Below are 16,971 nucleotides of genomic sequence, written 5' to 3'. Positions count from 1 at the left end.
AGCATAGATATAAAACATTCCTATCACCACATAGAATTTGATTGGTCAGTACCAGTCTAGAAATTAAGGGCAATCATTCATCCATTTGGTCCCAAACACTGGAGAAAATACATTGGCACTAGATAGATTTATTTTTATTGAATTGATCAATGTTAAAAGTTTCGTACTTTATCAAATGACATTGCTCCCATTTTTATCATGAAGATGGGTCCAAAGGGTCCCCACTTTCTTACCTCAGTTCAACTAAGCAAAAGTTGTGTCAAAGAAAAATTGCATAAGTTAAACAGTAAGGAAGACTTTATTTAAGACTATTGGCAATGGCGGGGGGCGGGGGGAGATTGAACTCAACTCCAAATACAACAGGGGAAGCTAGGAATCTACAGTAGGATGAGGGTGAGGATGGAAAATTACCAAGGGGAACTTGGTTGTGTATGAGGAGAGAAGGGATTCTCAATAAACTGGGCTCACCAGGCCAAAGTTGAGGACTAATCAAGAAGAGGGCTCAGAGGAGCCCGACTCAAGTTTGGTCAAGGAGGAAGTCCTGGCCAGTGTTAATGAGCCTGGCATTTGATAGGCACTGTAGCAAACTTAAGGGTAAATCCAAGGGGACTCTACAGTTTAGGCAGAAATGAAGGCCTCTCTTCAGGCTGTTGTGGATTTGTTCCATGTCCAGCAGCAGCACATTGCCTGTTGTTCAGAAGTGTTTTATGTGTCTTTCTCCCTACCATACATACACCTCTAGGACAGTTGCCCACACTTGGACAACCAGTGCAGAGTCAATGGTCACACTCAGAGGACAACAGGAAGATGCTTAACCAGGAACTCGGTGGAGGGAGGTCTAGGGGGCTCACAGAGTAGGAAGAAGGTTCATGGAAGACATGTCAAGTTAGGTCATGAAAAATGGCTTTGATTTGGGTAATGGGAAAGGCAGGAGACTTCTTTGATGCGGTCAGAGGAAGGATGCAATTTCTCTCTGACTTCTCTATTGCCCGCCCCCAGCAGGGACTCTGATCTATGTTTGGAGGACTTCAAGGATGATGCTGTAAACAAATATTTATTGGTAAAATAAGTATTTTGGGGGGCGTCTAATGTGGTGAGAACTAAATTAGTCTCCAGAGAAGTAGCGAAATGAATAAGATGCAGATACTTTTCTTGAGGAGCGAGACCAGTTGGGAAGAAAAATCTTAAACAAACTGCAATATGGCATGAGTCAAATCTACAGAGGATCCACTGGAGTCGTAGATGACAAGCAAAGATTTTAAGAGAGGAGTGGAGAGCTTGAGTGAGATCTCAAAAGATGGCAGAAGTTCTTCATACTTGGAGAAGGCATTTGAAGCAAAGGCAGGGTACTATGTGTTAGGAGAATGGCAGATAGTTCAATATGTCTGCAAGTCAAGGATCAAAGCTGCCTGCAGGGATGAGGCTTGATTAGAGGCTCCTGTTTTCTGTGATCTGGAAGTCACAGATGACACCAGAGCATCTCAGTGGGCTTTGAATCCTAAGTACATGGTGGGCATGTAGAAAGACAGAGGAAAGGAAGGGTGGAAGTAAATGTGGTCCTGTGTCTATGTGGTTTTGTGTGCGCTCCATGTGATTAGTTAATCACAGGGTGATTTGTTATATGGTTGTCTCCTCAAGAGGTCATGAGATGCCCCTTAACCCCCAGGTTTTTATTCATTTATTTCTTGGTATGCAATAGATGCTCCACAAACATTCCTTAAATCTGAGGGAGAAGCCACTGCTTTTCCAATGTTAGCCTCTAGGTGGTGCTGTTCCATCTCCTGGGTTTCTGCAAGGTCTCTAGAATCCTTTCTGAACTAAAATATTTCTCCCCACCCTGTATCTTGTGTTTGATCAGGGGAAAGACGAGGACAGGAGTAATTTTGGCGTGGCAGAAGCAGCAGTGTCTCTTTGGGCCTTTTGTTGGTACATCCTGCCTCATGTGTGACTTCTGTTTCCATTTGTCCTTGATGGAACCCAAGTAGCAGCATAGGTATGTGGAGAGGCTTTCCAGCCAAGTGCTGGGGACAGCTGCACATTCTGGGCTGTCTTATAGACAACAGTGCTGATAAAGCGCTTTCTTTACCAGGATGTGTTTGTATAATAATTTTTTTAAACTAGTATATTTTGCTGGAGGAAATGGATAATGAAAAAGGATTAACCATTCACTGGCACTCAACACTCAATGAAAATCCTGTATACACTGTGGCAACAGTGAAGTTCTACCTTTTCCCTAAGTCTCTTCCATAAACCACCTGTTTCTTTTAGGGTTTCTGAATCTTCCTACAACTAGTGAGCTGCTGCTAAGACTTTTGAGGCCTTATACAAAACATAGATTATTTTGAGATTCATTTTTCCACCTACAACAATTTTCTCTTCTGGATGAAAATGACTGGGCCAGCCTCTTTGTAAAATCCATGTCATGTCCCCCAGGACCTTGCAGCAGAGGCAAGAGTTGGCCCAGAACAGAGAGGGAAGGGCTGAGTCGCACAGACCCCTATGTTTGTGCAACACCCAAATGCAGGATGTAAGTGCTAAGGGACGAGCCTGCAGTGGGGAGTAAGTACCATGGGAATTATATTTTGTGTGGGGAAAAAGCCTCTTTTCCTGATAATTCTTCCCTGATCAAGACCCCTTAACACACTTTGAGGGAATTTCTCTCCTCTCACTTATTTAGCTGACTTCAGAATTCTTATTTTAAGTTCTCTTTGTGATTTCTCATTGTACAAATAGAGACCTGGCACCTGAGGATTTGGGCATGGATGTTGATCTGTGTATCTGTTCAGTCATGCAGCCATCCTGTCTACTAGCTCACCATGGGTCCAGGAACTTGGGCAGGAGTTTTATGCTGGCTGCAAAAGCAGAAGCAGAGATAAGGGTAGAATGGGGAGACACCACCACTTAGAGGTTAAACCAGAGGACCTGAAACATACACAGTCAGAAATGCAATTTCTGCAGTGCAAAACACAGTGTAACCAATGTGTATGTCAGGAGTGAGGTGCTGAGGAGATAAGGAGTGGTCAATGGCTGCAGTACAGTTGGAGGAAACATCCTGGATATGCATTTCTGTGTGCACCTTCTGAGGAGGGTACTCACTGAGTGGGTGGTGGGGGCACTTTAGGCCTCTCTTCCATGCTTTGTGGTTCACCTTGACTTTGCCTCAGCTTCAAACCTCACCAGCCATGTGGACTCCACACTGCTCCAGGTGGACCTGGAAGGGGCCCTGGTGGCCAGTGGCCCAAGTCATACTGGAAGAGAAGAACATGTTGTGGTGGAGGTGACCCAGGCCGATGTTCCAGGCTCCAGGCGGCGGCGGCCACAGCAGGTTACACTTATACTTTACTTAAAAGGAATTGAAAAAACTCACTTCATCTCTTCATAAATTGATTTCCTTTTGAGTGGATTTGATGGGAAGCCATAAGGCAATGACACCATTCTTTTTTTGTAATTTTATTTTTTATTTTTTAAAATTTACATCCAAATTAGTTGGCATGTAGTGAAACAATGATTTCAGGAGTAGATTCCTTAATGCCCCTTACCCATTTAGCCCATCCCCCCTCCCACAACCCCTCCAGTAACCCTCAGTTTGTTCTCCATACTTATGAGCCTCTTCTGTTTTGTCCCCCTCCCTGTTTTTATATTATTTTTGTTTCCCTTCCCTTATGCTCATCTGTTTTGTTTCTTAAAGTCCTCATATGAGTGAAGTCATATGATTTTTGTCTTTCTCTGACTAATTTCACTTAGCATAATAGTCTCCAGTTCCATCCACATAGTTGCAAATGGCAAGATTTCATTCTTTTTGATGACACCATTCTTAGGCAAGCCCTGTCTTTTGCTTTGTCTTTGCAATTATTTTTTCTCCTTTTGTCTAAGATAATTATAAAACTCTTGCAATTTCAGTAAAATCAGGCTTGTGAGTTTTTTATTCAGATGATTTTATTGGACAATTCAGGGAAATATATATTTGAACATAGTTTTCTGTTGTTAAATCACAATTAAACTTGGGCCTTACCTTATGGTATAGAAGATACACCACAGTTCCTTTGGGTTTGTGGACACTTAACCAAGTAGTTAAGACTTGCATAATTTCCTAAACCTTCTGCTTCTAAAGCAATAGGCTCTTGTACTTAGTGTCTCCTAGACCATCTTTAGCTCCCATACTTTGAAGGCAAGGAAGGTCAGCAGTGGTGTTGTCACCATGGCCCAGAGCCCAGACAAGGCCTGGCCCCTCTCTGGGCATCCTGATCTATATCCCAAGTCCTGATAACTCCCTGGGATTATTATGGTGACTTGTGTATGAAGTTCATGGGTTTTTCCTATTATAATCCAGAGAAGGAAACCCTGCTGTTGCACAATGCTGTGTTATCCAAAACAGAGTGTCTGATGGGTTACAGCATCCTCTTATTTTCCTGCCATGCAGAACAGGGTCCACAGAGCAAAGGCATCATTATTAATTAAGCTGCAGTTTCATGGGTGATGGTCTATGCAGCACCAGTGTTCTAAAAGTGTTGCCTTGGTCGTGGTCTTAGGACGTAAACTTGGCTTCCTTGTGTGCAATGCACAGCCTGATGGCAACGGCTTCTCAGTAAAGACAAGGTGGGCACACATCTGTCTGCTCTGTCTGTGAGTCTTGGGTGGAAGAAGATGTGACCCTTTGCAGCCTGCTGACATAACTGCCTGCCCATGGGGCTGTACTGAGCTTCTCTGCTCCAGTGCCAGCACAAAAATCCAGCTCAGAAACATGAGGAACACAAAAGTCCTTTATTACTAGGCTTTTTCTGATATACTCTTTCCAAATATTGAAGTGTTTTAAGAGAACATATGAATTATCATTCATGCTTTGACTAATTTCAGAGTTCCTATTTTCATTTACTTCATGATTTTTGGGCAGCAAGACTCCCGTCCTCCCATTGAAGTTTCCCTGGCCCCTCAGCTGCCCCAGCCAGCCCCCACTCTCTGCTCATATCTGGCTCCCCTCAGCTGGTTTCTCCACTACCCTGCTTGGGACAGGAAGATGTGGGGTGGATTTGCCCACAGCAAAGGAGCTTCATCCTTGGATCCTGCCTCTCATGTGCTCCTGTGACATGGGTGTGGAGACTTGTCTCTAGTTTGCAAGCAGGAGGCAGTTGTAAGTAAGCATTTTCATGAGTTGCCTCAGAGGGCTCAGAAGATTCCAAGTCTCCCATAAAGTGCAGTGATTTATTTTGCTCATAATAAATCATTTTGACATCTATACCTTTGTATCTTTTATACTAATTCTATGTGTGTACTTTTGTATTCTTTTTTCTTAAAGCCCTTCATAATGTAGAAATTTCCAGTTCCATACAACTTGGATATGCTCTAGTGTCAGGGATTTGGGAGTTGTGTAAAAAGTCCTTGCTGTTCCTCTTTTTCTCCTTATTATAAACAAACACGTACACTGAATAACACTGAATCCCAGGTGATGGTTCAAAGCCTTACTGTGATATTATATTTCAACTTTTACAGGTCACTCAGAATTGGACTGTATTTTTAAATCCGAGAAGAAGTGAGCGCTTGGTGGTGAGCAGGACCTTTGAGATACTGAGCAGGTGGGTCTCAGGTGATCAAAGATCTTGAGGGAAGGTCTTCTGAGACATGCTCACTTAAAAAGTTTGACCCGTGAGACTCAAATTTTTGGCACGAATAGCCAGATCAATTATATGACTTGGATGGGATGCTCTAACTGGGGAGACTATGAACATGAGGGATGTAGGAGGGCATCATAACCACAAGTGTCAGGAAATGAGGATTGATTTCAGGGTCCATTTTGAAGCAAATGGTATTTTATAGTTGATTTTATAGTCATTAATATTATGAAGCTCTACAATGGAGAATTCCAGGAAATTTTCGGATTCTTTCTCTTTTTCTTTAATGCCACTCCATAGTATGTCTGTAGGAGTTTGCTAGTCCTATAATAACAAATACCACAGACTGCATAAATTAAAAAGTAGAAATTTATTTCCTCAAGGGTTCAGCAGAGTTTGTCTTTTCAGAGGCCCCTCTCCTTGGTTTGAAGATGCCTTCTACTTCCTGTGTTTTCACATGGTCTTTTCTGTGTTTGTGTCTGTCCCTATTCCTTCTTATGAGGATACCAGTCATACTGGATTAGGGACCACACTAGTGACCTTATTTTAACTTAATTACTCCTATAGAGACTCCGTCTCCAAATATAGTCATATTATGAAGTATTTAGGGTCAGGGTGTCAACATCTATATTTTGGGAGGACACAGTTTGGCTCACAACAGTTGCTGACCGAACTTTTAGAAAAATGCTTTAGTTTCACCATGCCACATACTGTTAATTATTTGGATGCTTATTATTCCAGGTACTTTCCCCCATTATCTGTGACAACCTGTCTATATATTCTCAGGTTACATGTGGCCCTTTTCCAAATCACTGTCATGTGAGAATGGTTGGCTTTGCTATTTGTTAGCAGGTAAAGCAGTCAGTGTGTGATGAAGAGAAAGAGAATTTTAATTTTAAATGGCTAGAACCAATGTGAAAGTTCCTGCTCCTTGTTAATTGTTGGGGTGGCACCTGCCATGAAGCAGATACTGCCAGGTGGGGGCTGAGGGATCTACATTAGATGGATCTGACCGCAGGGAGGCTGTGTCTGCATCTCACACTACTCATATATACCCTCAGAGCTCCTTGTCTGCCAGGTCAGGAATTGGGCTAAATCACTCTGAGATTAATTTGGGCTCTCATTATGGCCATAGATAACTTGTGTTGGGAAGGACACTAAGGAAACAGGCACTAATTGTTGACATAGGGTCTGGTTTCCTTTACTAATAGTAATATCTTTGCTTCATTCTACAGAGATACTGTTTCTATCAGCATTCGAGCCTCTGTCCAGCAGACCCAGGCTGTTCCTCTTCTGATGGCTCATCAGTATCTCCGTGCAAGCATAGAAGCACAAGTGATCATTGCTGTGGTCATCCTTGCTGGGGTCTACATGCTGATTATATTTGAGGTAACTTTCATGTCAGCTCTCAGATTTATTTGGGCTCACAAGTAAGTGTCTTTCAACATGTGGATGTTTTGGATGGGCTAAGTTCTCCTTCTTTTTTTAAGTTTCTTTTTTTATTTTGAGAGAGAGCATGAGCAGGGGTGGGGCAGAGTGAGAGGGAGAGAGAGAATCCCAAGCAGACTCTGTGCTGTTAGCATAGAGAGAGCCTGACATGGGGCTCGATCTCACAAACAATTAGATCATGACCTGAGCTGAAATCAAGGGTCGGATGCTTAACTCACTGATCTACCAGGTGCCCCTCAGTTCTGCTGTTTCTTTTTTTTTTTTTAAGTTTATTTATTTATTTTGAGAGAGAGAGAGAGAGAGAGAGAGTGAGCGCACAAGGGGCAGAGAGAGAGAGGGAGAGAGAGAATCCCAAATGGGCTCCACACTATCAGTGTGGAGCCCAACTTGGGGCTTGAACTCACAAACCACGAGATCATGACCTGAGCTGAAATCAAGAGACACTTAACCGACTGAGTCACCCAGGTGCCCCTCACTCAGTTCTGCTTCCTAATCAAACTGCCATGGCATCTTTCCTAAAAAGGAAAATTCCACCATTCTATGTAGAAAACTGATCTGTACTGGAATATTTGCTGAATATTGGCAACTGACACATGCAAGATGAGCTGCCTCAGGTACCAGCAAAAATTTACCTGAGAAAACTAAATATGTGCATGATTTTCTTACTCTCATTCTGCTGCTCACTTGAAATGTGACCCTGAAGGGGCAAATGTGGAAACTCTCTGAGATGTACATTAGACTGTCCCCTATTTGTTTCATAGGAATATGAATGTTATAGAGACTTGAGAGACCTTGGGCTATATGGGGGGGGGGAAGGATTATTATCTGTTATGCTTATCAATTCAGTGTATGAGCCTTTTTACAAATGATCTTATGTCTTATAAATTATGTGTTTTTGGGGAGCTAAGCGTGGCCCTACCCTTAATAGCATGAAGCAAAGTGCAGACACTGCCTGGGTGGGCTGGTACATTGTTAATTTAATTGTGAAACCAGACTTACTGTAACACATTGATGAGAATCTTGGCTCCAGTAGGTTGAGCCTGGAAGGTCAGTAGAGAATGTACTTCTAAAGAAGCATTTCTTCTTTAGTGTAGGATAGGTATGAGAAATACCTTGGAGTTGTCAAGAAAATGGCCTGCAGGAGAAATGGCCAGGAAAGTTACAGAAGTTTGCCTGTGGTTGTCTAGTGTGCCTGGTGAGGAATGTTGGCTCCAGTAAGTTGAGCCCAAATTGTCCAACAAGGTCCACTCATTAGTTGTTATATCTCTTATGTCTTCTTTATTCCAGAGTAGCTCTATTCTCTCCATTCTTTTTCTCTTCTTTTTTTTTTAACCAATATCATCATGTTTCAGGGTTCCCTTGGTCACCTAAACACTGTGATTTTTCTAGAAGGGCTCACAGACTCACAGGCAGCTCTGCCCTGTCTGCGCTGTGGTTTATTATCATGACCAGCAGTGGAAGAAGCCTCATCAGGAAGTCTGGATGAGTCCAGAAGCAGGGTTCTGAAAGGTCTCCTTTCCCAGGAGGGGCCACATAGAACATGCTCCTTCCTTCAGCAGTGCTGAAGGGCAGCCTGTTTGAGACTCAGAGCTCCAGGGTATTGATGAAGGCTTGTCATGTAGGCTCCCTGAGCCCACCAAAGTCCTAGCCTCCCAGAAAGAAAGCAGGTGTTAACCATAAATCACATTTTATAAAAATAATTTAGACATGCTAGTACAGCAGAATGCAATGTTCTAAGCCTATATAACAACATTATCACTTTCTATCATAAGGAATATTCCAAAAGCCAAGTAACCAGATTCCAGCCAAGGGCCAACCCTAGAGCAGGCTCTTCTAAAGGCTCTTCTAATGATGGCAACCTTAGGCCTTCCAGGTTAGCTCTTTACTGTACCACCATCTAGTTCAAACATATTTTTCTGTGGTTCTGTAGAACATCTTGCATCCTGGATTGGGCTAATGGACCCCTCATGGGATTCTTATTCTATTCCTTTTATTTCCTATGGACTACAATTTATATCTGAAGCTTTCAGGTTTTATTTTGGGGCCCTTTGCTTCACAGGTGTTCTAGGAGTTTGACTTGCACCAAGGAGAAGTGTAATGTCTAGATGTCCCCCTCGCAGGGATGCTGAGATTGCTTAGTGAGTTTAGGTGGTGGCAGCCTGGCCCAGTGTTTATCAAGTTCCCTGTGACCTTTGCTCCTAATAGTTTTAATATTCACCAGGGACCATTAGCATTTGCAATGAATTTTCTAATTCTGTCATTCTATCTGCATTTATAAATGACACATTCTGTACTGAAGAACTTTCTCCCACCCAATTTCATTAACGTGAAACACACTTAATGCCAGAAACACAAGATAAATTATTTTTCCTAAATTATCAATTTTCATAATAATGATTTGTTGCCTTAGCAACTTCCAGTGGTGTCCACTGAATTTATTTTTTTTTTGTCTGTCTCCCATTTTCTATCATTTTGAAGTTATGGGTTTAATAAATTCAATGTACTTTAATCAGTTACAGTCATTAGTAATTAAAAAAATACAGTTTAATGCCAATTATTTTTGAGAAGACTTCTTTTTATTCTAGAATTTGACTTTTTTGTGTATAATTGTACAACCTTTCAAAATTACATAAGTATAAATATTTATTAATCTTTCATTAATTAATGGCTGTTATTAATAGCCATTCAGAAAATGCTTTTCCCTCCCTCCCAACAGCCATGTTGAAGTAATAAAAGTCCTGTAAAGAGGCCAATTCAACATGGCTTTTACCCTGGCAGAAACAAAAAGTGAGGAGGTTAGAAGAAACTAGATATATTAGTTCAATGAAAGGCTCATTAAGGGCACCCTTTATAAGTCAGTCAGGTGAACTGCTGCCCCTCAGTATAAGGCCTCACTCCTCTCCTGCTCCATATTATAATATACCAGCTACATTATCTATCAAAAACCTTTTTTGTTATTGTTTTTAAATAATTAAAGATTCACAGGGCATTGCAAAGAAATGTACAGGGAAGTCCAATCTATACTTCCCCAGTCTCCCTCAATATTAATGTGTTATATGACTATGGTTTAATAATATCAAGACCAAGAAATTGGCATTGGTACAATCCATAGAGCTTATTCAGATTCAGTGGTTATAGAAGTGGCAGAGAAGTATGGAGACTCTCAGCTTGTCTTGCCCCTGAAATGCAGCTAGATCAGCATCAAAGCACTTTGAACACCTAAGAAACTGACCTGAGGATTAATGAAAAAAATCTGCATAATTTGAGCCACAGAATTTGGCAGGTATATGGTATGGAGAAGTGAATTGGGGGAGAGAAAAGCTGCAGAACCATGGAGGGTAGGGAGCTGTTTTCACAAAGAAAGGACAGAAAGAGAAAGAGAAAAGGGATGATTGCAGCACATTGGGATTGTGCAAGAAAAGCACTCACCCCTGAAAGTACCTGGAAAGGAAGAGAGAGAGAGAAAGAATTAAAACACTTGCAGGGGACTGGACAAGAAATCTGTTCCCCAAAACCCCAAAATTTGAGAGAACAGAGAGGGTTTCAATACCAACAGGATTCTATAAACAATGGAGTGCAGAGTCTGAAGTTCTGGAGCTCAGTGCCTGGGAGTGCTCTGGTGAAGAAGTAGGGTGAATCCCTAGGATCAGGCAGTGTGGTCTGAGGGGTCTGTGTGCCACATGGTGAGAAGGTGTTCTCCTGCTTGGAGTGCAATTTGGTAGAGGACATACAGCCTCCCTGTGGGCAAAAGTCCTTATGGACCCTGGAGAGCAGCCACGTTTGCTGATATTGAGACAAAGATGCCAGAGTGTGGTAAAATCCTGGCACCAGCTGTGTGTTGTTTTTCCTGAGTCTCTCCTGCTGCACGATCACTGGAATGTTTTCTGGAACAAGCTGGCAACCAGCCATTGCTCTGTGAGACCCACCCCCAGAGAATTAGTGTGGGTCTCTGAAGTGTGGAGTTTTGAAACAGCCTCATCTGAGACAAAACTCTGGAGGGAGGCACTACCTGGCAGGTGAACAGCTTAGACATGGACAAGGTAGAGGCAGGGAGTGGATGGAGACCTAAGACAAGGGAGGGGTGCTTGATCATAGGTCAGGGAAGTGCAAAGTTCCTGTGCCAAAGACTAGGGAGCTGGGTGAAGCCATTTTCACCTCTGGCACATACAGGGATCCACCCCAGTAAGCTAATCAGTGCCACCAAGTGGAAAATGGAGCCATTACACCAAGCCCCACACACCTGCACCCTCCAGGCACATCCCCCAGAAGATCAAAACAAATCCTTCCCACCTGCTTAGTCTACAGACTAGTATGCTTCAAAGTTTCAGTTCGAGGGGAAACTGGTTGTAACTTCAGTCAGGTTTCCTTCTGCTTGCTGGTTCATTTATTTGTTCGTTTTCTTTACTTCTGTTTTTGCTTAAATTGTTTTCATTTTTTCTTTCTTTTCTTTTTATTTCTTGGATACAGAAAGAGCAAATTCTTTTTTTATTGTTTTTTGTTTTGTAAATTAAAAATATTCTATTTTATTTTCTTTATTTTATTTTACTCTATTTTATTATTTAAAATTAAAAAATTAAACTTTCCCCTTCCTTTCTCTTTTTTCTCTATTCTGTCAAGCTTTTTTCAACAAGCAGGTTGAAACACACCTAAGATCTATCTTTCTTTACTTGAATCTTTTTTTGTCTTTGATTTTTTAATTTTAATTTTTTATTTTACTGTTTTTCTTTCTCCAAAATGACAAGACAGAGAAATTCACCCCAAAAGAAAGAACAGAAATAAATAATGGATTTAATCAACACAGATGTGAGTAAAATGTCTGAATTAGAATTTAAAACCACAATTTTAAGAATCCTAGCTAGGGTTGAAAAAGCATAGAAGACACCAGAGAATCCCTTTCTGTGGAGACAAAAGAACTAAAATTTACTTAGGCCAAAATTAAAAATGCTGTATCCAAGATGCAATCTCAATGGATGCCATGACAGCAAGGATGAATGAAGCAGAGCAGAAAATCAGTAATATAGGGGATAAAAGTATGGAAAATAATGAAGCAGAAAAAAAGAGGGAAATAAAGGCAAAAGGTCATGATACAAGACTTAGAGAACTCAGTGACTTATTAAAGATGAATAACATTTGAATCATAGAAGTCCCAGAAAATAGAGAGAGGGAAAGGGGCAGAAGGTTTATGTGAACAAATTATAGCTGAAAACTTTCCTAATCTGGGAAGGACACAGACATTAAAATCCAATAAGCACAGAGAACTCCCATTAGGTTCAACAAAAACTGACCATCACCAAGGTATATCATAGTCAAATTCACAAAATACACAGACAAAGAATTATGGAAGGAGGAAGGGAAAAACTGTCCTTAACCTAAAGGGGAAGACAGGTCAGGTTCACAGCAGATCTGTCCACAGAAACTTGGCAGGCCAGAAAGGAGTGTCAGGATATTTTCAACATGCTGGATTGGAAAAATATGCAGCCAAGAATTCCTTATCCAGCAAAGCTATGATTCAAAATAGAAGGGGGGATAAAGAGTTTCCAGATAAACAAAAACTAAAGGAGCTTGTAACCACTAAACCATCCCTGAAGGAAATTTTAAGGGGGAACTCTTTGAGTGGAGAAAAACAAAACAAAACAAGGCAAGACAAAACAAGACCAAAAGCAACGAAGACTAGAAAGGATCAGAGAGCATCACCCAGAAACACCACCAACTCTACAGGCCACACTATGGCACTAAATTCATATCTTTCAATAATCACTCTAAATGTAAATGGACTAAATGCTCCAATAAAAAGACATAGGGTGTCAGATGGATAAAAAAATAAGACACATCCATATGCTGCCTACAAGAGACTCATTCTAGATCTAAAGACACCTGAAGATTGAAAGGAGGGCATGGAGAACAATCTTGTCATGCTAATGGATGTCAAGGGAAAGCCAAAGTAGCCATACTTATATCAGACAAGCTAGATTTTAAAACAAAGACTGTAACAAGAGATGAAGGGCATTCTATCATAATTAAGGGGTATACCAAGAAGATCTAACAATTGTAAATATTTATGCCCCCAACTTGAAAGAACCCAAATATATAAATCAATTAATCACAAACATAAAGAAATTCATTGATAATAATAACATAATGGTAGGAGACTTTAACACTCCACTTACAACAATGGACAGATTATCTAAGCAGAAAATCAACAAGGAAGGAATGGCTTTGAATGATACACTGGATTGGATGGACCTAACAGATATATTCAGAACATTTCACCCTAAAGCTGCGGAATGCAAATTCCTCTCAGGTGCCTATGGAACATTCTCAAAAACAGATCACGTACTGGGTCACAAATCAGCTCTCAACAAGTACAAAGATCAAGATTGTACCATGCATATTTTCAGATCACAATGCTATAAAACTTGAAATCAACCATAAGAAAAGATTTGGAAATACAATGAATACTTGGATATTAAAGAGCATCCTACTAAAGAATGAATGGGTTAACCGAGAAATTAAACAGGAAATTAAAAAGTACATGGAAGCCAATGAAAATGACAACACGACAGTCCAAAACCTCTGGGATGCAGCAAGAGTGGTCATAAGAGGGAAGTATATATAAATCCAGGCCTTCCTAAGAAGGAAGAAATGTCTCAAATATGCATACTAACCTTACACCTAAAGGATCTGGAAAAAGAACAGCAAATACAAACCAGCAGAAGAAGGAAAATAATAAAGATTGGAAGGGAAATCAATGATACCAAAATAAAAAAGCAGTAGAACACATCAATGAAAGTAGGAGCTAGCTTTTTAAAAAAATGTTTATTTTTGAGACAGAGAGGGAGACAAAGAATGAGCTAGGGAGGGGCAGAGAGAGAGAGGGAGACACAGAATCTGAAGCAGGCTCCAGGCTCTGAGCTGTCAGCACAGGGCCTGATGCGGGGCTCAAACCCACAAACCTTGAGATCATGACATGAGCCGAATTTATTTTTTAAAAAAATTTTTTAACGTTTATTTATTTTTGAGACAGAGAGAGACAGAGCATGAATGGGGGAGGGTCAGAGAGAGAGGAAGACACAGAATCTGAAACAGGCTCCAGGCTCTGAGCAGTCAGCACAGAGCCGGATGCGGGGCTCGAACTCATGGACTGTGAGATCGTGACCTGAGCCAAAGTCGGACGCCCAACTGACTGAGCCACCCAGGTGCCCCAACGTAAGCCAAATTTAGAGGCATAACTGGCTGAGCCACCCAGGTGCCCCAGGAGCTGGCTTGTTGAAAGAATTAACAAAATTGATAAGCCACTAGTCAGACTGATCAAAAAGAAGAAAGAAAAGACACAAAATCACAAATGAAAGAGGAGAGATACCAACCTCTGTGTGCAGAAATACACACAATAATAAGAGAATATTTTGAGCAATTATATGCCAACAAATTGTGCTATCTGGAAGAAATGGACAAATTTCTAGAAACAGATTTCAGTGGTTATACATACACTTTGTGTGTGTGTGTGTGTGTGTGTGTGTGTGTGTGTGTGTGTGTATGTGTATGTTTGCATGTGTGACTGTATACAATTATATATATATATATAGCTTTGTGTAAGTACAACTGCAATAAGGATACTTAAACTGTACCATCACCACAAGCTCCCTGTGATAGCTCTGTATAGACACACCCATCTCCTTCTTCATCATCTGTTAGGCCTGGTAACTACTAATTTGGTCTCCCTCTCTATAATTAAGTTATTTCACCAATGCTTTGTAGTGTAATAATGTAGAGTGTGTCCTTTAGAGATTGGCTTTTTTTTCGGTCAGCATGATTTCCTTGAGGTTCACTATTTTATTTCTTTTTTATTACTGTATAACATTCTGTGATATGGATGGAATAGTGTGTTTAAGCATTTATCCTCTGAAAGGCTAAAATGATTTTTTTCATTGTTGGACTACATAAATAAAGATGCTATGAATACTTAAAAATATTTTTAAAAAATTAATGATGTTTTATGTTGTTTTATATGTACTTTATTCTAGACATAAGGACTTTGTTGGTTGTGTAGTTTGCAAATGTTTTCTCTTAGTTCAGTTTATAAATGTTTTCTTTCATAGATTGTGCTGTTGGTGTCAAGTTAAAGAACCTACACCTAGATCCCAAAGATCTTTTCTTATGTTTTTTCCTGAACTTTATGTCGTCTTACTTTTACATTTGAGTCTATGATCCATTTTGTGTTCGCCTTTGTTTAAAGTGTGAAGTTTAGGGAGAGACTAACTTTTTAATCTATGGAGCATTATTTAAACTTATGGACCTCCAGCACCATTTATTGAAAAGCCTAACCCATTCAAATTGCTTTTGATCATTTGTTAAAAATTAATTGGACATATTGTGTGGATATATTTCTTAGTTCTCTATTGTGTTTCATTGATCTATGTGTATATTCTTCCACCAGTACCATGATATCTTATGTACTTCAAATATATCATAAATCCTGACACTGAGATGAGTGATTCATTCCACTTTTATTTTTCAGAATTTTACTGTCCATTCTATGGTCTTTGTCTTTCCATATATATTTTAGAAAGACCTTCCAGTCCATGAATATTATATGCCTCTTCATTTATTTAGGTATTTGATTTATTTCATAATTTTTCATCACAAAGATTGTGTACATATTTTGGTAAATTTAAGTGTTTCCTCTATTTTTGGGGCAATTGTTATGGTATTGTGTTTTTATTTTAGTTTCCATTTTTTCATTGTCAGTATATACAAGTGCATTTGATTTTTGTATGTTGATCTTGTAACCTGTTACTTTATTGTTAATAATAACACTAACAATATTTTTACTTATTAGTTCTTGGAAGTTTTTTTGTAGATTCTCTGGGATTTTCTATATATATAATCATACCATTTGCAATAAGAACACTATTATTTATTTATTTTTTCAAGTCTATATGCCTTTAATTTTCATGCTTTATTGCAGTGGTGAAAACAAGAGTGGTGACAGTGGATATCCTTATCTGTTTCTGATCTTAAAGGGAAAGCATTCTGTCTTTCACCATTAAGTATGATGTTATGTTTAGATATTGTAGATGCTGTTTAAAAGATTGAGTAAATTCTTTTCTTTTCTTGGGATACTGAGAGTTTTTACCATAATTGGGTATGGAATTTTTGCAGTGTCCTTTTGTGTCAGTTGATTTCCTTCATTAGCTGTTTGATATGGAAGAGTACACTGATTTATTCTAGAATTTTGGACCAGCCTTGCATCTCTGGAACAAATCTTTCTTTTCTAATGTATATGTTGGTGTAAGTTTTTTTTTGTATCACTTTTGCTCTTAGCACTTCTTTTTTTTAAATCTTAATATCTTACAACTTATTGTTTTAATTTTTTTAGTTTTTTTGAGTTGTTTTTCTTTTTTTATTAAATTTTATTTTTCATTTTTTTAAATTTGCATCCAAATTAGTTAGCATATAGTGCAACAATGATTTCAGGAGTAGATTCCTTAGTGCCCCTTACCCATTTAGCACCTCCCCCCTCCCACAACCCCTCCAGTAGCCCTCAGTTTGTTGTCCATATTTATGAGTCTCTTCTGTTTTGTCCCACTCCCTGTTTTTATATTATTTTTGTTTCCCTTCCCTTATGTTCATCTGTTTTGTTTCTTAAAGTCCTCATATGAGTGAAGTCATATGATTTTTGTCTTTCTCTGACTGACTAATTTTACTTAGCATAATAGCCTCCAGTTCCATCCATGTAGTTGCAAATGGCAAGATTTCATTCTTTTTGATTGCTGAGTAATACTCCATTGTGTGTGTGTAATGGAGTAATACTCCATGTTCCTTATCCATTCATCCATAGATGGACATTTGGGCTCTTTCAATACTTTGGCTATTGTTGATAGTGCTGCTATAAACATGGGGATGAATGTGTCCCTTC

At 39.7% G+C, this 16,971-nt stretch overlaps 1 protein-coding gene across 1 annotated transcript in view; it reads left to right on the top strand.

Annotated features, from left to right (window-relative positions):
- Nucleotides 1–16,971, top strand: part of OCA2 (OCA2 melanosomal transmembrane protein) — a 504,847-nt gene that overhangs the window by 130,718 nt on the left and 357,158 nt on the right. Inside the window, exons 7-9 of the mRNA XM_045448936.1 lie at nt 3,165–3,325; nt 5,488–5,570; nt 6,842–6,995. Coding sequence (XP_045304892.1) covers nt 3,165–3,325; nt 5,488–5,570; nt 6,842–6,995 — 398 coding nt within the window. The remainder of the gene's footprint in view (nt 1–3,164; nt 3,326–5,487; nt 5,571–6,841; nt 6,996–16,971) is intronic.

This window comes from Leopardus geoffroyi, chromosome B3 (genome assembly GCF_018350155.1).
Source record: "Leopardus geoffroyi isolate Oge1 chromosome B3, O.geoffroyi_Oge1_pat1.0, whole genome shotgun sequence".
NCBI classification, from domain to species: domain Eukaryota; kingdom Metazoa; phylum Chordata; class Mammalia; order Carnivora; family Felidae; genus Leopardus; species Leopardus geoffroyi.
Note: the sequence above shows the minus strand (reverse complement) of the source record. Positions and strands in the feature narration are given on the sequence as shown.